The following is a 21,013-nucleotide window of genomic DNA, read 5'->3' as shown; positions in this document are numbered from 1 at the left end:
GTATTTACCCTGTATATTTACCTCGAAAACGGCTCCGTTTCGTATCGTTCCGTCATTATCTCATAGCGTGGTGGTTGTGCAGGTCACAACTTGTCTACAAAAGCGCTGTGGAGTTTTGGGATGTTGAATTTGATGAGTTTAATGAGGGAAACCAAGAAATTCCATTAGCCTCCATAGCGTAGCTCTGAGCAGCCAGCTGCTGCGCTCCGCCGTACTGAAAATAGCTTACACCTACAATTAAAGGTAATGAACCTACTGCTATGACTATAGCGATTATGGCAATGGGCCAATTTGCCAAAATGTTGAACTATCCCTTTAACACTCAGTCTGAACCACAACCTGCTGCAGGTGTTTCACAGTTTTATTATTGCACAGATGAGTAGGAGTGTGTGTGTGCGTGTGTGTGTGTGATTAGACAGATGTTTTCACTTGATGCTCTTCCTCCTGTTGTGGAGGAGAAAGAAACTACAGAACTGATTTAGCTGATGGAGATCGAGGGGTTAAAACACTGATGTATTGATATTTGATTTAAAAGAGAAAAAAAACGTTCACAAAAGCAGAGTTTCAAAATAAAAGTCACCATGTTTGAATTAGTTTGATTGTTGGGGTCAAAAACAAAAAAGGAACCAGATCATGGGGATTAATTAGAGTATTGATTAGAAACAGTGTCGTTAACAGTTTTTATTTTCTGTCCTGGTGAACCAGTTGTTTAATAAAGCTCTTTGTAAAACAGATTCTTCACCTCCTTTTATTCTGCATTCACCCAGGTGAAGTCCAGGTTTGTAGATCTGGTCCTCGACTGGAGTAAAGTTGTGATGTGATATTATAGATTATAGATTATAGATCAGGCTTCCTGACATTATAAAACTTGATTATCTGCAGCACTGAGGCATCGACCTGCTGAGATTGAACAAACTTTAAGTCACTGAAGTTGTTTTTAATGTGATATGTGATGTTGCTGCTGTTTCCTGAAGTAAAGATCAGTTTTTTTATCTGTTATTGTCTGAGATGATTGATCAGCGGAACGGTTGCGTTTTAATCTGAGCCTCTGAAATATGTGCGTGCATGGAGAACTGAGAGTCATAATCAGTCCTATTGTGATTTTTTTCTCTTTATTAAGTGTCGACTAAGTAAATCGACGATCAACTTTTTTTTTTTTTTTCAGAAATTTGACCACTTTTTCTAGATTTTTGTTTTGAACAGTTTTACCAGTTTCTTCTAGAATTTTTTTTAAACTTTTTTTTTTTTCTGGAGAATTTTACCACTTCTTTCCAGAAATTTTTCTACAAAAATTCACGCCATTGGTCCTAACATACATTTTTGTGTATTTCTGGTATTTGCTTCAAAATTTTGTCCAATGGGGGTCCGTGGTCTAATTTGTGTTAATTTAGGGGTGTGAAGATGTAAAAATCTAAAAAATGTAAAGGGATATTCTGTCAGCCAGAGGGAGCAGTCCCATGGTTTCTGGCAGCTAAGCAAAAATGCAATCCTGAGGCTTTTAAATCACACTCCTCACTTCAGCTGCACCTTGAGATCCTGAGACCTTTATTTATCTTCTTTTACAGTGTACAAAAACATAGCATTTATTACTTTTACATTAGCATTACATCAATATTGGTTCAAAAAGGAAACATGGTGCGGCCTTTAGTTCAGTTGGTAGAGCAGCTGCCCCATGTGTTGAAGCTACAGTTCTCACTGTTCGAATCCTGCATCAAATATCCCTTTCCTGCATGTCATTCCTCCCCTTTCTGCCTCCCCATTTCCTGTCTCTCTTGCCACTGTGTTTTCCAATAAAAGCGAAAAAGCCCAAAACATATACTGTACTTTAAAAAAAAAATAGGAGACATTACATCCTTTTTATACATTTCATTTTTCACTGTCCCAGATTTCGCATGTGTACAGAGGGAGGACACTGGAGCACACGGTCAATTAAATAGATTTATTGGTGCGGCTGCTGACGTTTCGACATGATGTCTTCTTCAGAGCAAACAGAGCCTACTGTGACTGAGAGGATTTAAATCCCATGCCTGCCTCCCTGATTGGAAGCGCAGGGAACCGCGTCATAGACAGAAGGCTCACATGATTGGTTTCTACATCGCACACTAATACAAATATTATACGAATGGAATACAATGTATCAATAATTCGAAGACATTAAAGATATACAAAATCACAACAATACATAAAACCATGTCTGGGCACCATTCATTGAAAACAAGACAAACTAATTTCTTCGTTGAGACCATTAGGCTCCATGCTGTTCAGAGTGAAAGTCCAAAACGCTTCCCTCTGCAGAAGCTTTTTAATGATGTTGCCACACCTCGGTGGTGGAGACATTTTTTCAATCCCCCAGAACTTCAGGGTGGCAACTGAGCCATGTTTGGCTTGGTCGTAGTGTCTGGCTATTGCATAATTAAAGTTTTTTGTGCAGATAGCATTTTTGTGCTCCGCGATCCTGACTTTAAGTGGTCGTTTAGTTTGTCCAACATACTGTACACCAACCCGCACGGACATTTCAACATATAGATGACATGAGTGCTGTTGCAGTTGATAAAGTTATTGATCTTAAAGGAGGACACGCACAGGAAAATCCTTTAATAAATCTATTTAATTGACCGTGTGCTCCAGTGTCCTCCCTCTGTCCACGACTCACCTGTCTCCAGCCCTGAGATGCACCGGTCCACACAGTTCTTCAAGCTGAAGCGCGGAGGTTCTCCCTTTTTTTTTCTCATTATGTGTGTTTATGTACAAGCAGTTAATAATAAAACAAAGCAAGAAATTACATACAAATCCCAATAAGCAGAGATGTCCTCCCAATTTGTAAGGTCAGGGTAGGTCTGGCTCTTCAACCGATCAGGAACCCCCAGACCAGAACAGATTTGACTGGTCAAAGACCTGTAGGCTTGTTTTCAAAACAACTCCTGCCAACCCCACCTTTTAACATAAAGCTACAACATAATAAATGGAGAAAAATTGAAGGGGGGCATACTTTATTTCTGTATGCACTGTATCTCTTTATCTATCTATCTGTCTGTCTGTCCATCCTCAGGAGAGACAGTGAGACCTCCACAGGACACAGAGACACTGAGGAACCAGGACTGATCCAGAACCCAGGATACAGAGGTTCAGTGAAGGTGGTGTTGAAGGTGTGGAGGGGGATCAGTCTGTCAGAGGAGACACTGTAGAAGGACAGAGAGCCAGCAGGACAGTCCACATACACTGCTACTCTGTTAGAGACACGGGAGGAGGGGATGGGTGTTTGTTTGTTGTTGTGCCAGACAGAGTAACCACCATCAACATCAGAGCACCTCAGACTCCAGGACTGATCATTTCCTCCAAACCAACACTCCTTACTCTCTCCTTTCCTTCTGATTCCTCTGTAACTCACTGATATATAGACATCTCCTCTCCACTCCACCTCCCAGTAACAGTGACCAGTCAGACCAGTTGAACACAGCAGCTGATACAAGTAGTCAAATCTGTCTGGATGATCAGGATATGACTGACCCCATTTCACATATGTCACCTTCCTGTTGTTGTCAGACAGTTTGAGGTCTCTGTTCACTGAGTTCATGTCCACTTCCAGTTCACAGGCGTCTGATGGAGAGAACAAGACACAACACAGCTGCAGTTTATCATCTATTCATTTATCAACAACTTCACTGACAATTCATGAATAAGAATAATTCAAACATCAACAATGTTGTGCTTTTCTTCTGGTGTGGACCTGAGGATGAGGCTGATGAAGATCCACACCAATAAACACATGGAGTGAATAAAGTGTCACTAATGAAACTGGATCATCGTCTTCCACTGCAGCACAAAGAAGCTCTGAACCACCTGCTTTCTAAAACTGTCATCTCCTCCATCAAAGAGCTCACACTCAGCATGAAGTTCACACCTTTTACATCAAATCTCAAAGTGTCGTCTGCTACAAACAGGTTTCAGAACAGTCTGGATGGTTCTGTCCAAAAGCTGCAAAGAGCTGAACTCAGTGGTGATTAATAACCAGTCAGAGGACTAACTGGTTTTAAGCTGCTTTTCACTGACCTGGCTCAGATGCATACACTTATGTGCGCACAAAGACAGAAATATGAAAACTGTGGGTTCGCATGGATCTCAGTCATTTTACTCTTTACATTTTTATGCTGACGATACAATTGTTTATCGCCACATTGTTGCCCTGGGGCTGTATTCACAAAGCATTTTATCTTACCGCTAGGAGTGCTCCTAACTCACGCTAAAAGTAAGAGTGACGCCCTGGTGACGCCCCGTTGCTATGGATTACGTCAATTCTCGTGCACGAATTGAGTAGCATGTGTCTGCAGACCCGAAGACCGCAGATTCAGACCCGCACATTCAGACCCCTTGGTTTTCTGTATCAGAGCCCCCTGGTTTGTGTTATGCTAATGTTACCTACTGGGAACATGGACGTGCAGACCCCAGAAAAAAAGGTATTGAACGTTAATCACATCGTTCGTTTCATGTCATAAAAGTTTTTGTTGAAAATGCATCTGCAGCGTAACGAACGTCTGACTTGTTTACAATTAGCCTTTATGCACGTCAAATGCTAACCAAGCTTATCATTTTTCTGCTAGAAGCTCTCTTGGCATTTTGTTTTTAATGAAACTGAAACTACCGTGTGCATTAAATTAAACAAAAATAAAACTGCCTATAGGTCGTTGGCACTGCCACTATTGACACACACGTACTTGTGCAACTTTATGCTACAACATGTTGTTTTTATTGACGTATGTATTTTTTTCTCTAGACAAATTGCTCAGCAAATTGATCCTGGTGTCTGGACAGAGGGGACAGGACATGATCATACATGATTCTTGTGGAAAAAATTGACTATTTCCTGTAATGTCCACTTATTTTTATTCATTTTAGGGCTTGCCTCGCCAGACATGTGGGAACGACTGTGGGATTTTTTTTTCTCATGGTAAGGTTTCTTGTGAAAGTATACGCACTGCAGGCATCAGTCAACAATGTAAATTGATGGTTCTTCTATTCCAGTATTTATCATTTTGTCTGTTTTCAGTGACGTGGACGAGTTCTGCAGGAGGCTGAAGGCAGATGAGGAAGAAGGAGCACTGCCATAATATAAAGACTATTTATACAACAGTTAGTTCCGACCGGTCCCAACCGAGCAATTTGATTGGACAAGAGACGTTCCATAGTGCTTATTCACCTGCCCAGGGACTACGGATGGAAAGTAGCTAGTAAGCTAAATCCGGTACAAGGCATCTCGTCTCATTTCGAGACTAATGTTATTTTGTACATTGTCCCTGATACAAATAAACTTATTAAACTAAACTAAACTAAACTGATATACAGTATAACAGCACTGCGACTTTTTACAGACATGATCACTCCGCTGTTCAGCTGGACAGGAGCTAAGTCAGAGCTACGCTTCCCATACAGGAGCTGCCCCATCTCTCTGCTGCTACTACAGTTATAAACGGACCTGAACATTAAAACCTGGACCTGACCTGGGGCCGTATTCACAAAGCCTTTTATCTTACCACTAGGAGTGCACCTAACTCGCACTAAAAAATTTTACGTAGGAGTTTTTTCTTAAAAGCTATTCACAAAGCCGCTGAGACCTACTCTTACTAAGGATAAATCACTAAGAGCAGAGTAAGAGTGACGCCCCTGGTGACGCCCCGTTGCTATGGATTACGTCAATTCTCGTGCATGAATTTGAGGCGCTCAACACGGTGATTGGTTATTGAGTGCCGGCGGCGCCCCCCCCTCCCTCCTCCTCCTCCTCCTCCTCCTCCTCCTCCTCCTCGCCGCCGCTCCGCTCCACTTTTTTTTTTTTTTTTTTTGCCGTCAGGTCCGACGGGGCTTTTTAGACTGCTTCGAGTCCAAACCACTCTCTCTGCTGCCGAGTTGGGCTCTGAACTTTCTGTCTTTCTCTCTGCCATCTGCATCTTTCTGTTACAGTTTTTGTCGCGTCTCACTTTCACTTTCAGCAGTGAGTGACGCTGTGCAAATGCAATGAGGGTCAGTGCGCACACTCGCAAAGCAGCCGCTGGTTTTTCACACCGACCGCGAATGTGTCGCGGCGACAATTTTTTTTCGGAGCGAGGTCGATTTTTCTGAGCTTTCGCCCGGCGAATAAACGCATCAACCAATCATGGAGCGTGAAAAGGAGGTACGTCACAGCCCCCACGTCAGAACACAGACAGCTGTTTCCCATAACAGTTGGTGGCCGCGGGGAGCATACGTCAGTCCGACCACCCAAAAGTCCGACGGCCCATCTCTCCGACTACCCAATAATCCGACTTTTCTAGACTCATTGGGCCGACTGCCCACTGATCCGACTAAAATAATTGATTATTGATTGAGGATTTATTGCCTGATGTCGCTGTGTATCTCAATTTCTTTCCCCCGCCCTCCGCCCGTTGTCTTCGTTGTCACTTTGTTGCCGCTCCACAGAGCGCACATGGCTAATTAATATGCACGTGCTGACCATATGTGTGGTGGCCTGGGAAAACCCTTCACATGGTGGGATTTTGACATTTTCATTTTTTGATATTTCCATAAACTAGACGTTTTCAGCCATTCATAACTGTTTGAATGACTGAGATAGTCCTTTCAGATCAAAAGTTATGGGCATTTTAATCTATTATGACCAAAAAACTGAAAAGTGAGAAAAATGGCTTTAACTAGAACGTTGCTGTTTTAACCCTCTAAAGACGAGTGTTTTACAAAACATTAAACAGCTTCTGAACCGTTTATGATAGAGATTAGCTGTAAACTGTATCTGAATCGTGTGATTTTCTGCTTTCCGAGGGTCCTTGAATGGTGCCTGTATGACAAGAAGGGACCGCATAGGGTGCGTGTAATCACGTGGTACGGGAACAGACGCTAACCTAGCGTAGCATCGATGCTAATCCGAACGTAGCATCAATGCTAAACAGAACGTAGCATCGGCGCTAAACCGAACTCATCATCGGCACTTGCACAAGTTTTACAAAACACCAACAACCGTTTATGATAAAGATCAGCTGTAAAAAAGCATCTGAATCGCGGGATTCTCTGCTTTCCGAGGGTCCTTGAATGTTACCTCTACAACAACAACGGACCTCCTCTCCTCTAGCGCTGCTGCTGCAGATCAGCTGTTCTGTGTCTCAGGTGAAAATGAAACGCTTTACTCGCCACAAAAACATAAAAATAAGTACTTAACGTTTTGTTTTCTTAAAATATTTATTCACCACGATGTAGTAGAGAGTTCAAAGTACCAGAATCACACAAAATATCAAAATCGTGGAAATAGTACTTTTCCACCTATTTTGGCTATTTGCCACAATCGAACGTCCGCGACATCCGACGGGTTTTCCCAGGCCGCCACACATATATGGTTGTGTCTAGACGTTCCGGGGGCGGAATATGAGGTGTGTTCACGTGCGCACCATTCTTGGGTCCAGTGTGATTTATCAAAGAGAAATTGCGGAGAGTTGTGCACGCACAGTTTGCTAGATCTGAAAAAGGTGTAAACATTGTGGGTGTCTTTTCGCCGTAGGCCTAAGCAAAACATTTAGTAGCAGCAGTTTTACACTGCAAGTTACAGTTTTGATAAATGAGGCCCCAGGCCCTGAGCCCAGACGCTCACATGCACTTCTCAGAGGCTCATCCGCGGCGCTGTCCGTGGTGCTGAAGGTGACAGGTTAACTTGACAAACAAACTGCAACATAGTTCTGTTTGTTTATCATGTGTGTCAGTTTTGTTTGTGACTTGATAGTTTAGTTGTTGAGATTAAGAACATCACTCCCTCATCAGACCGGTGATAGGCGGAAAGAAAAAAAGACACTTCTTCCTCTGCTCCTCCTCCCTCCCTCACTCACCTACACACAGAGGACATACAGTAGGCTACAGCAATGAAATCACATAACTTAAACATCATAACAACAATATTTTCAGTTGTGCAGTAGGCCTTGGCTATTATTAATAATGAGCGATTAGTCCCATTGCTACGTGGCATGATGCGCACCAGTGTTTGTAGAGCCTGTTTCAGGGGTGCTTCTGGGCCGGATTAGTCGGGCTAATACACTGTCGTAATTACTGGGAGTCGGAGCACCGGGCATACTTAAATCGAGGAAATGGGAGGTCGGATTAATGGACGCAAAAATATAGAAATGTGTGGTCGGAGAAATGGGAAGTCGGACTAATGGGAGCAAAAATATATAAATGTGTGGTCGGAGAAATGGGTAGTCGGAGAAATGAGAAGTTGGACTGACGTCACGCGCCCGGTGGCCGCACAGTCTCGGCCCGCCACAGTCTCTCACAGGAAAAATAAGTTGTTGTTTCACCGTCTTTGCTCTCATCTCTGCCAGTCAGCCCCTCCACCTGCTGTCTCTCTGGGCACGTACACACCCACACACACACGGACATGCGGGCGCATGGACATGTGCTTGGCCCCTAATATAAACAATAAATAACCTGTGTCTCGGAGGAGGAGAGAGGAAGAGGAGGTGGAGGAGGGGGGGTAAGTGGAAAGAGGAGAGGAGGAGGAGAAATAGCAATAGAGTGTGTTCATACTGTCAGAACAGTGATCAGATATTGATCAGTGATCAGACAGTGAGCTGCTGCTGTGTTGAGTGAAGTTGGTAACAAGACGACAGTGGCATAACGTAGCGAATACATCAGGGATAATTAAAAGATTAGACGTGGAGGCGAAAAACCAGCCGTCGCAAAGCGAAACTTTGGAATTTAATTGTTGCATCGTCGCATATTCGCGTCGCCGCCGGTGTGAAAGGTTTTGATGCGAAATATTTGGCTGCGAATATTTCGCAATTTCGTGTCGTTTATTCGTTACGTCCGCGGTGTGAAAGGGCCTTCACTCTGCTCTTAGTGATTTATCCTTAGTAAGAGTAGGTCTCAGCGGCTTTGTGAATAGCTTTTAAAGGGATAGTTCAACATTTTGGCAAATTGGCCCATTGCCATAATTGCTATAGTCATAGCAGTAGGTTCGTTACTAGAGTTGAGCCGGATACTCGGCTGAAACGAGTATCCGGTATGAATAAAGCACTTTTGACGAGTACGAGTATTAAACGAGTAATACGAGTCAATATCTGTGCTCGGAAAAAAAAAAAAAGATTGAATGAAAATCCTCATTGGGTAGCTGACTGCGTTCTGCGATAGGCTACAGCCCCTCCCCTACACACATGCAGGTGTGTTGCTGTGTCCCGCTCTGATCACTCACACACAGAACAGTTGACAGCTGTCTGTCTCTCCCTCAATCACTCAGGTTCGCCGGTCTTCTCCCTTAACGTTTAGGGTTTCTTCAGCTTCAGCTTTGTTTTTACTTCATTTACTTACTTATTAACCAGTAGAGTTCTGGTAAACGTGGGTTCGTTCAGACGTGGTGCCGACTCGCGTTGCGTCTCTGCCTGTCGGAGGTTTTTTTTTTTCACACACAAGCTCTCTCTCTCTCTCTCTCTCTCCCTCTCTCTGCCGGTCGTCGGAGTTTTTTTTTTTTTTTTTTTAACCGTCAGCTGGCTCTAACCATTTTTTTTTACTTCACGCACTGAGTGTCTGACACTTTCTTGCTGTATTTCATAAAAAATAGTAAATTACAAATTAAGCTACACTCTCTCCCCCCTCCCCTCTCTCTCTCTCTCATGATCAGTGATACAGAATAATGAGTGATACACAGAGAGTAGCTGACACTCAGGTGCCTCTGTCTCTCTCTTACTCACTCTCACACACACACCTGGTGTGGAAATAAAATTTAAAAAAAGTTGTTGAGTATGAAAACTCTTGTTCATTACATCTTCCTTCATAATTGCAACCGCATGTGTTGTATTCATTGTTGCAAAACTTGTTGTGTAAATAGTTTGTTTGCTATCGTGATCAAAACCATTGATCTGAAGCTCAATGCTGATGCTGTCCTGTAAATAGTTTTCTAATTAGCAATAAATATAACAATTTCTGATCAACCCTTATCAATTGCATGCTTAAAATAACATACCGGTTAAAGCCACGCCCATTTCAAGACAACCCGACCCACTTCTGGGTTAAACCCCGCCCACTTCCGGTTTAGGCCCCGCCCACTCCGAGTACAGATACAGATACAGATAATTCATATGGTTAACAGATACAGATACAGATACAGATAATGCTGTACTCGCTCATCCCTATTCGTTACCTTTAATTGTAGGTGTAAGCTATTTTCAGTACGGCGGAGCGCAGCAGCTGGCTGCTCAGAGCTACGCTATGGAGGCTAATGGAATTTCTTGGTTTCCCTCATTAAACTCATCAAATTCAACATCCCAAAACTCCACAGCGCTTTTGTAGACAAGTTGTGAGCTGCACAACCACCACGCTATGAGATAATGACGGAACGATACGAAACGGAGCCGTTTTCGAGGTAAATTCATACAAAACCGCTGATGCGCGTTGCGTTCAGGGACAGTTTTTCAGCAAGCAGTCTCCGTATTTACCCTGTATTTACCTCGAAAACGGCTCCGTTTCGTATCGTTCCGTCATTATCTCATAGCGTGGTGGTTGTGCAGGTCACAACTTGTCTACAAAAGCGCTGTGGAGTTTTGGGATGTTGAATTTGATGAGTTTAATGAGGGAAACCAAGAAATTCCATTAGCCTCCATAGCGTAGCTCTGAGCAGCCAGCTGCTGCGCTCCGCCGTACTGAAAATAGCTTACACCTACAATTAAAGGTAATGAACCTACTGCTATGACTATAGCGATTATGGCAATGGGCCAATTTGCCAAAATGTTGAACTATCCCTTTAAGAAAAACTCCTACGTAAGAACTTTTAGTGCGAGTTAGGAGCACTCCTAGTAGTAAGATAAAAGGCTTTGTGAATACGGCCCCAGGTGTCCCAAAAAAAATACATCACCAACTGACACGGGAAAGGGCGGCATTTGGTGTGTGACGTCACCTACGCGACTTGTAGTCTTTCTGGTTACAGATTTTATTTTACAATAGTTTTACAACAAACGGCTGATTTCTCTTCATGAAACGTGATGTTTTAAACAGGTAGAGGACATTTTTTTTTTCTCATGGCGCAATTCAAACAGATCACGAAATAAATCTTGGACTCCCATTCATTCGTATGGAGACTTTTTTCGAATTGAGGACCCATGGGGCTGCTTCCGCTTCGGCACTCTATTGCACAAATTCGAGGCGCTCAACACGGTGATTGGTTGTTGAGTGCCGACGCCCCCCCCCCCTCCTCGCCGCTGACGCCGCTCTGCTTCACTTTCTTTTTTTTTGCCGTCAGTTGCAACGGGGCTTTTTTAGATTGCTTCGAGTCCAAACCACTCTCTCTGCTGCCAAGTTGGGCTCTGAACTTTCTGTCTTTCTCTCTGCCATCTGCATCTTTCTGCTACAGTTTTTGTCGCGTGTCACTTTCAGAGTGACGCTGTGTAACTGCAACTCTATGAGGGTCAGTGCCGTGCGCACACTCGCAAAGCAGCTGCTGATTTTTTTTCTTCCCACATTCAAATATTAATTTTCACATTCGTTGACAGTCCTAATATTATATGGTGATCATAATAATGATGAGAAAAAAAAATGCATTACCTAAATTTGTTGCCTATAGGATTTGAATCCTGACTGACAATAAGTTTAGTTTACTGGAGGAGCTGCCCTATCACGTGAGCTATTACTAACAGATGTATGTGTCTAGCGCACCCACCAACTTTTAAAAAATATTTTTGGCTCACATCAGCATGACTGCATCGCAGCGGTCACAGTTACCTCGGTCCGACCGTTGTGACGCCTATATTAGACAGTCCGTCACGTCACTACTCCCGTTTTATAGCGAAAATGTTGTAGATATTGTTGCTGTAACCAAAAACAAAAAAAAACACGGCACTTTGGGCATCAAAGGGCAAAGGGGCAGGTGCTCCAGCACCCTTGTAACGGGGTAAACCTGTATCGGCTAGTAATCTTTGTATTTTGTGTGACACTGTGGTGGATTTTGCTGTGGGTGTGGTTTGAACAGAGTGAGTGTGGCTTTAACAGAGTGAGTGTCTGCAGTGATTGCATGGTGACGGGCTAACTGGAAACAGGTGTGCTGGACAGGTCGGCAACCAGCTTAATTACCCACACACACTCTCTCCTTCAGTCTCCCTCTGATCTTCTCTGTGACAGGTACCTGTGTGAATGTGGTCTGAGGTCTTAAGAAATTGTAAGTTGAATGTATGGTGTTGAGTCTCCCTCTGATCTTCTCTGTGACAGGTGGCGTGTGGCGTAGGTTGGAGTTACTTTGGACGCTGGGTCAGGTTGGAACCTCAAGGGCTGAACGGAAGCGCTTTACAGCCACGAAGTGGAGTGCAGCAGCCTGCAGCAGTCGTAAGCAGCACAGCACACAGCGCCAGCAATGATGATACAGCCTTGACACCGAACCAGTACACCAACTGACCAGCAGATCCAGCCAGCCTGCCAGCCTGTGTGAGTGAAGCCCGGCCACTCACCAGGCCACACGGAGCCACACTCTCAGCCACCTCCTTCCAGACTCTTTTAATTACTTCCCCCATAGACTTGATTAGTTTTTTATATATTTCTATAAATAAAAGGACTCCTTTAAACCGTGCCCTTTGCCTTGTGTTGCCTTGTCCACTTTCACTGGTTGGTCAAACAAAGAACACTTTACAACTGGCGCTGTGAGCAGGGTTGACCAAAAAAGAAACCAGTGGTGGGCAAGGCCAACATGACAGATCAAAGTGAGCCTCAACCTGGTCCTAGTCGAGAAAACCAAGCTCCTAGTGCAATGTCCAGACCGGTTGGTATGGTTCCTATGTTTAATCTGATGACATCTAAATTTAAAGGAAGAGATTCAGACATTGGTTTAGGAGAGTGGAAGAGTAATCTGAAAACTACTTTTGCTTTACAAGGAGTCCCAAACGATTTTAGAGCTGAATTAACGCTATGTTGTCTGGAGGGAAAAGCTAAGAGAGAGATCTTAATTTTACCTCCAGAGAAACGCAACACAGCTGAGCTGATTTTTGGGGAATTAGATAAGTTGTATGGGGATAGAGCCACTGCCTCAGTCCTGCGCTCTCAGTTTTTTAATGCCCGCCAAGAGCCACATGAGGACATTAGTTCTTTTGCATTGAGACTGCAGGAAGACTTTCTTAGGCTCAAGAAAAAAGACTCAAGGGGCATCAGAGATGACGATGTGTTGCTCCGAGATCATTTGATTGAGGGGCTGAGAGACTCTGCAACGAGGGGGGAATTCAGAGCCAAGATTCTATTGGATGATAGTCTGACGTTTCAGACCATCAAGGCAGAGCTCTCCTTAAGGGAACAAGCATATGGGGAAACATTTGAACAAGCACACTGCCTTGCCATGAGGGGGCACAACCAAGTTAATTCTCCTCATGTAAAGGATTTGGAACAAATCAAGACACAATTAAGGGATGAAATGAACACACAAATGTCAAATAAATTTAATGAACTGTCCCAGTCTTTAATTCAAGAGATCCGGTCAGAGCTGCACCAGAGGACACCACGGGGCGCAGAGTGGAGCCAGCCTGCCCCACGTGGACCACCGAGGAGGAACCGACCCCGGTTAGGTTCAGCAAACCGGTATGATGGCCAGGGTAATCCCATTTGCAACCTTTGTTCTCAACCTGGACATATAGCACGCTCATGCACAAACAGACAAAGGTCAGCATCGTTAAACTAGAATACACCACTGTGGCGGCCCAGACAGTGGGGTGTTCAGAAGTGAATGGGCCTCTGCATGAAGACACACACAAATTAATTGGAGATGTCCCTAAAGTTAACCTGTTGCTTGGTGATGTCCCTATTAATTGCATCCTTGATACAGGGTCAAATGTGTCGTTGATGAAGAACAGTTTTTTCTTGGAACATTTTGCAGAAAAAGGTGAACGGCTTAAGGAGGCTGACAGCTGGCTGACCTTAGAAGCTGCTAATGGACTGGACATTCCTTATTTAGGTTATGTGTTGTTACCTGTTAAAGTTGGAGAAGTCGAAGTTCCTGAGGGTGGGTTTCTGGTTGTTAAAGATCACTGCCTAACTGATACAGAAGGGGTGGTGGGCATGAACATTATTAGAAGTTGTTGGAGAAACGTGGACAACAAGCCCTTGCACTGTCTTTCTGGCAGTCGGCGCCAACAACAGGCGTGGGCTATGGCCTTTAAAATCTGTTCCACACAGGCACAGTTTGTGGCTCCAGATGGCTCCATTGGGCACGTGCGCACCATCAATCGCCGTCCTGTGAGAGTTCCGGCTCAGAGTGAGGTGCTGCTGTGGGGCCGGACCAAGGCGGGACCAGGTGGAAAAGACTACCAGTGCCTCGTGGAACCTGAGGAGGTGGGTGGACTTTTTGTAGCTCGATCCCTGTCAACAGTTCAAAGGGGGAGAGTTCTAATTAAAATCAAAAATCCAAATGACTCCCCAATGTATCTTTATAGACATCAGAAACTAGCTAAGACGTGTGAGGTTGATCCAGCCGATATCACACCAGAGCATAGTGTGAGTATGGTCCGGGTCAGCACCAATGCTGTTAAAGTAAGCCTGGAGAAAAGTAAACATACTGAAAAGAGTTCATTGCCTGATGTAACTGACCTTGGTTTATCTGCAGAGGAGAGAGAAAAAATGCAGACCCTGCTGCACAAACATCGAGCAGTTTTTGCCACACATGATGAAGATTATGGCAGGACAAGCACCGTCCAGCATGTGATTCCCACTGGTGATGCTCCGCCTGTGAGGGAACGCTACAGGCAGATTCCACCAAAAATGTATCAGGAGGTGAAAACCCTGCTTCAAGGTATGTTGGATTCTAAAATCATTACACCCAGCGCTAGTCCTTGGGCTGCCCCCATCGTATTAGTGCGCAAAAAAGATGGAACACCACGATTCTGTGTGGATTATCGTAAGCTCAATGCAGCAACCCACAAAGATGCTTACCCACTCCCTCGAATTGAGGAGTCATTGGCCAGCTTGAACAAAGCAAAGTATTTTTCCACATTAGACCTGGCGAGTGGATATTGGCAGGTTGAGGTTGCCCCCGCCGACAGGGAAAAGACTGCCTTTGTTACTCCCATGGGGCTATATGAATTTACCCGAATGCCTTTTGGTTTGTCAAATGCGCCTGCCACATTCCAAAGGTTAATGCACACCTGTTTAGGAGACCACAACCTACAGTCTTTGTTGATTTACCTTGATGATGTCATAATATATTCTCCTGACTTTGATTCACACCTAAAACATTTGGATGTCATTTTGGACAAACTGAAAAAACATGGCTTAAAATTAAAGTCTGACAAGTGCCACCTGTTGAAAAAAGAAGTGCAGTACTTGGGACATCGTGTGTCAGCAGAGGGGATCTCCCCAGACCCCGAGAAGGTGAAGTGTGTTCAAGAATGGCCGACCCCCAAGACAGTGAAACAACTACAGTCTTTTTTGGGACTGGCCGGCTATTATCGCAGGTTTGTGAAAGACTTTGCTAAAATAGCCAAACCATTAAACGAACTCTTAAGAGGAATCAGTCCAAAACACTCAAGAGCCTCAGGTCATCAACTAATTGCTAACTGGGACTCAACTTGTCAGGATGCTTTTGACACACTAAAGAAGACCCTAACCTCTGCACCAATACTGGCTTATGCTGATTCTGACCTTCCTTTTGTCTTGTATACAGACGCCAGCAGCCGAGGCCTGGGAGCTGTACTGAGTCAGGTGCAGGATGGAAAAGAGAGGGTAATTGCATTTGCCAGCCGGGCCTTAAGCCCCACAGAGAAAAACGACAAAAATTACAGCTCCTTTAAGCTTGAATTTTTGGCTTTGACCTGGGCAGTAACCCAGAAATTTGCAGAATACTTGCACTGTGCTCCATTTGTTATATATACGGACAATAATCCTCTGGTGCACTTAAACTCGGCTAAACTTGGGAGCTTGGAGCAGAGATGGGCAGCGCGCCTGGCGAGCTTTCAGTTTGAAATAAAATATAAACCAGGACGTACTAATCAAAGTGCAGATGCTCTGTCTCGTTTTCCCCCAGAAGCCCCCATATCAGACTCTGAGGAGAGAAAAGAGGGGCTGGAGATACCAGCTTTCACCCATATTGGAGCCAGGACTGTGAAAGCACTGTGCATCGGTACAGGAAAGAACATTACAAAGCCGAGCCTTCAAAGTGCTACACCGGGGATACCCTTGTTTCCCGAAAGGACACCTGACCAGTGGAGGAGTCTTCAAAATGCGGACGCCACTTTGGTCAGAGTAATCGAGTATGTACAAAGAGGCTCTCTGCCCAATAAAAGAGAGCGACAACGAGAGACCAAGCCAGTCCAGCAGATCCTGCGTCACTGGCCCCGGCTTTCCCTGGTGGATGGAGTGCTGTGTCGGACACGACAAGACCCAAAGGAAGTTGACCCCATAACCCAACATGTGGTTCCTGAAGGTGAGCGACATTATATCTGGCAGTTGTATCATGAGCAGGCTGGACACTGGGGCCCTGAAAAGACTGTCTCTCTGATTCAGAGAAGGTTTTTCTGGCCACAATTGGCCAAGGAGGTAACGGATCGGTGTGCACAATGCCAGCAGTGTGTTTTGCGTAAGGCTCCTAACTCTAGGCCTGCGCCTCTGACCCCTATTTTGACCTCTGCTCCCTTGGAATTATTGTCTGTAGATTTTTTGTCCATAGGTCACCCAGAAGACGCATACCACAATGTGCTGGTTATGGTAGATCACTTCACCAAGTACGCCTGGGCAGTAGCGACCAGAGACCAAACAGCAACAACAACAGCTAAGGTACTGTGGAACAAAGTAATCCAGCCTTTTGGTGCACCTAAACGTCTGTTGTCTGATCAAGGCCCTAATTTTGAATCGCATCTCATGAAAGAACTCTGTAACTTGTATAAAGTGGCCAAAAGCCACACTACGCCTTACCACCCAGCAGGAAATGGCGCTTGTGAACGCTTTAATAGGACCCTCCTAGGACTGCTGGGGACCCTGGGGGAGGACAAGAGGAACTGGCATGAACATCTCCCGGAAGTGTTACAGGTATATAACAACACAGTGCACAGCTCTACTGGCTATCCCCCACACTACTTAATGTTTGGGAGGCAGGGATTTCTCCCACAGGACCGCCTCCTAGGACTCTCAGAGAATGTGGGCTGCTCATCAACAGAGGACTGGGTCAAATGTCACCAACGGAGGCTGCAGCTCGCATTCGAAAGGGCCGTACAACACAGAGACACTGAGATGGCCAGACAAAAGACCTACTACGACCAGAAGGCGGACGGCTCACCACTGACCACGGGCCAACAGGTACTTTTACAGGACATGAGAGCCAAGGGCCGGGGTAAACTGGCCAATAAGTGGGAGCAACAACCGTACATGGTGATTAAGCAGCCAGACCCTGAACTTCCAGTGTATGTCATCAGACAAGTGGAGGGAAATGTTGAAAAAGTTGTGCATCGTAACCTCTTGAGACCCCTGTCAGCACCACTACAGCATGGGATGCAAGGCCCCCGTCAGGTGTCCGATGGCCCGAATCATCGAGTGATCCAGCCCATAAGCCCCCAGCCACAGACCTCAAACAGGGGTCCCGTCGGGCCCCCATGGGTTGGGTTCTGGGTCCCTACAGGTGCTGAGGCAAGACCAGCGTCCAGGACTCCAGAGCCCAGACGATCCACCAGAGCGACCAGAGGCATGCCCCCACAGCGCTACCAGGACCGTTAGAGCCAGTGTGCCGTTGCACAGTGGTCATTGGGACAATGACCGTTTCAGCAGGGAGGGGTGTAACGGGGTAAACCTGTATCGGCTAGTAATCTTTGTATTTTGTGTGACACTGTGGTGGATTTTGCTGTGGGTGTGGTTTGAACAGAGTGAGTGTGGCTTTAACAGAGTGAGTGTCTGCAGTGATTGCATGGTGACGGGCTAACTGGAAACAGGTGTGCTGGACAGGTCGGCAACCAGCTTAATTACCCACACACACTCTCTCCTTCAGTCTCCCTCTGATCTTCTCTGTGACAGGTACCTGTGTGAATGTGGTCTGAGGTCTTAAGAAATTGTAAGTTGAATGTATGGTGTTGAGTCTCCCTCTGATCTTCTCTGTGACAGGTGGCGTGTGGCGTAGGTTGGAGTCACTTTGGACGCTGGGTCAGGTTGGAACCTCAAGGGCTGAACGGAAGCGCTTTACAGCCACGAAGTGGAGTGCAGCAGCCTGCAGCAGTCGTAAGCAGCACAGCACACAGCGCCAGCAATGATGATACAGCCTTGACACCGAACCAGTACACCAACTGACCAGCAGATCCAGCCAGCCTGCCAGCCTGTGTGAGTGAAGCCCGGCCACTCACCAGGCCACACGGAGCCACACTCTCAGCCACCTCCTTCCAGACTCTTTTAATTACTTCCCCCATAGACTTGATTAGTTTTTTATATATTTCTATAAATAAAAGGACTCCTTTAAACCGTGCCCTTTGCCTTGTGTTGCCTTGTCCACTTTCACTGGTTGGTCAAACAAAGAACACTTTACACCCTCCTCTGCAACAATTCGCAGTCCTCCATACATTTGCCTGGCTGCAGCCATTTGCGATTCTTTGTGAATTTGTGAATAGGTCTTACTGAGTTAGGAGTCCTCACGAGGACTTTTAAGCTCTCCCAGACTTAGGAGCTACTTTTAGGCCTAAAATACTTTGTGAATTACTCTTATTTTAAAAAACTAGGAGTCCTAAATTTAAGACTGACACGCCCACTTTTTTTAGGAGTTGCTCCTAAATTCGGCCCTTAGGAGCTACTTTTAACCTTAAGGTTCTTTGTGAATACGGCCGCTGGTCTTTGAACATCTGCAGTCTTCATTAGACACCATTCAGTCCCAGTTCATCAGAGCAGCTGTATCACAACCATTCAAATATGAGTGATTTAGTTTGTGTTCTCATGGAAACAGACTTTAAAAAGTGTTTCAACAAATAATCTAATAAAAAAGAAAGATAGGGAGAGAAAAAAATGACGCCTTTAAAGGGACAACGAGGAGTTTTGGAAAGCAAAGTGTTTTCACACTACATTTCCCATGAGCCTCCGCTCGCACGGTGAAATTCTTGGACTGGCACAAGACGGGCGAAAGCGAAAACATTTGCCAAGAACGTTCTCATTGATCAAGAATGAAAGTCAGAGGTCGGATGATCAGATTTCGTCGTAGTTCCGACCATAAACGGCAATTCGGCTGTGTTATTCCCATGACTCGCTGGGCAGCATCCGCAAAACCAAAAGTAAGGAATGCTGGGCGACTCGACCACTAAATAATTATATCAAAATAACTATAAAGGCAAAACGATATATTGATTGAAAATGGACCCATTGACAAGTGGGTAACGTATTCATCCACATTAATATGAGACTCTTTTCTAACCAAATACAAACTCCTTGTTGTTGCTTTAATGCAGGGGCCTCAAACTCCCGGCCCGGGGGCCACATCCGGCCCGCGGCCCCCCTACATCTGGCCCGCGTCTTGACATGAAAAGTAGGAAAGGCTGTCAAAGTTAATGCCTTAATGCAAAATGCTTTTAACGGCCCTATTTTTTTAAATGCGCGATTAATGCGCTAACCTCGGGCCGCTCCGTAGTTGGGGGAAACAGAGAAGCTGCCTTCTCCAGACGTGATCACAGGTAGGCTGTGTGCATGTCTGTGTGTGTGAGTTACTACGGTTAGCGCGACGCTCCCGTCCTCTGGATATTTCTGCAGCTGGATTCACATGATCCGGTCTGAGACATGAAGCTCATGGACTGAGGAGTCGTCCTGCTGCGTCTACACGTCACACCGACGGTCGTATTTGTACTGTGAGGACTCGCTCTGCCCCGTGGTCCCGGTGTCTCAGTGTCTCATACACAAACAGTGATAATCCACTGCAACATGTTGCTGTTGTTGCCGTTGTTGTGGTTGTGGTTGTGCGCGACGTAGAGCTGCCGCTTCGACTGGCGAGTTGTTATTTTTTTCCCCAATCTCCCGTTCATTCAGCCTAGTGAGGGAGGGAGTGAGGGAGGGAGGGGGGTGGGGTGTGTGTGTGCGTGGGGGGGGGGGGAGGTCTTATGATGTTACAGAAAACCTGCATATGTTTTTTCTCCTCATGTTCCTACACTAGAGAACTTTTTCTTCTTGTCACCAAACGAGGCTGCTCTCTCTCTGACAGCTGATTTTTAAATACTACCATGAAAATAGTATTTGGAAAGCATGGAAAGCATAAGAAATGTCCAGATCTGGATGTTTATTATGCTTTCCATTCATCTTGCTGGTATTTCAAGCAAAAAAGAAAAATACTATGTGATTAACTCAGGAAATTAAAGGATTAAAATTTTAATCGTTTGACAGCCCTAATTATCATACAATATTTGAAAATAAACCCCGTTTTCAGAAATATTTGTGATTTTTTTTTATATTCGTCTTGAAAACTTTAGTGGCCCTCCACTGAGATGACAGTGCCAGCAGTGGCCCCCAGCTCATTTGAGTTTGAGACCCCTGCTTTAATGGAATTAAAACAATACAAATTATTGATTTAAAGATCAATGTTGAGACTGAAAAGATGGAACCATCCACATACTGTGTTTATACAAACACCAGTTTAAATGGTATTCACATCTGGCCCCAGGTCTGCCATTTAGGGAGGAACTGGAGGATAAATCCACTTCAGATCACTTTAATCATCTTTTCAACTTCTTTGTGACATTAATTATAAGATAAGATACGATTACACTTTATTGTCAGATCACACATTTGTCTTGCGTCCCATGACGTCCAAGGTTTCACACAAATAATAACAAAATACCAAAAATATACATTTACAAAAAGCATAAATGTTACCCTCAAAAAGCCTGTTGTATTTATGGTTCTGTTGGCTCCACTGTTACTAACATGTATTGATTTGTTTTGTTGGATCAATGTGATCAGTTTGTTGTTTGTGGATTCAAATTGATTGAATTCCAACATCTTTCCAGCCACATTGACAAAAAGAAAAAGTAAATCCTGGTTGAAACTGTGGAGAAATTAGACTTCTACTTCTGGGAAATGTAAAAAT

At 44.8% G+C, this 21,013-nt stretch overlaps 1 protein-coding gene across 1 annotated transcript in view; it reads right to left on the bottom strand.

Annotated features, from left to right (window-relative positions):
- Window positions 1-3,019: 3,019 nt before the first annotated feature.
- The window catches only part of LOC310994985 (NLR family CARD domain-containing protein 3-like), a gene marked incomplete at both ends in the record, with an annotated part of 43,838 nt that continues 25,844 nt past the window's right edge, over window positions 3,020-21,013 (bottom strand). Inside the window, one exon of the mRNA XM_083983915.1 lies at window positions 3,020-3,597. Within this exon, the coding sequence (XP_083840041.1) occupies window positions 3,020-3,597 (578 nt within the window). The remainder of the gene's footprint in view (window positions 3,598-21,013) is intronic.

Source organism: Trachurus trachurus, assembly GCF_905171665.1.
Source record: "Trachurus trachurus genome assembly, chromosome: 12".
Lineage (NCBI taxonomy): Eukaryota > Metazoa > Chordata > Actinopteri > Carangiformes > Carangidae > Trachurus > Trachurus trachurus.
Note: the sequence above shows the minus strand (reverse complement) of the source record. Positions and strands in the feature narration are given on the sequence as shown.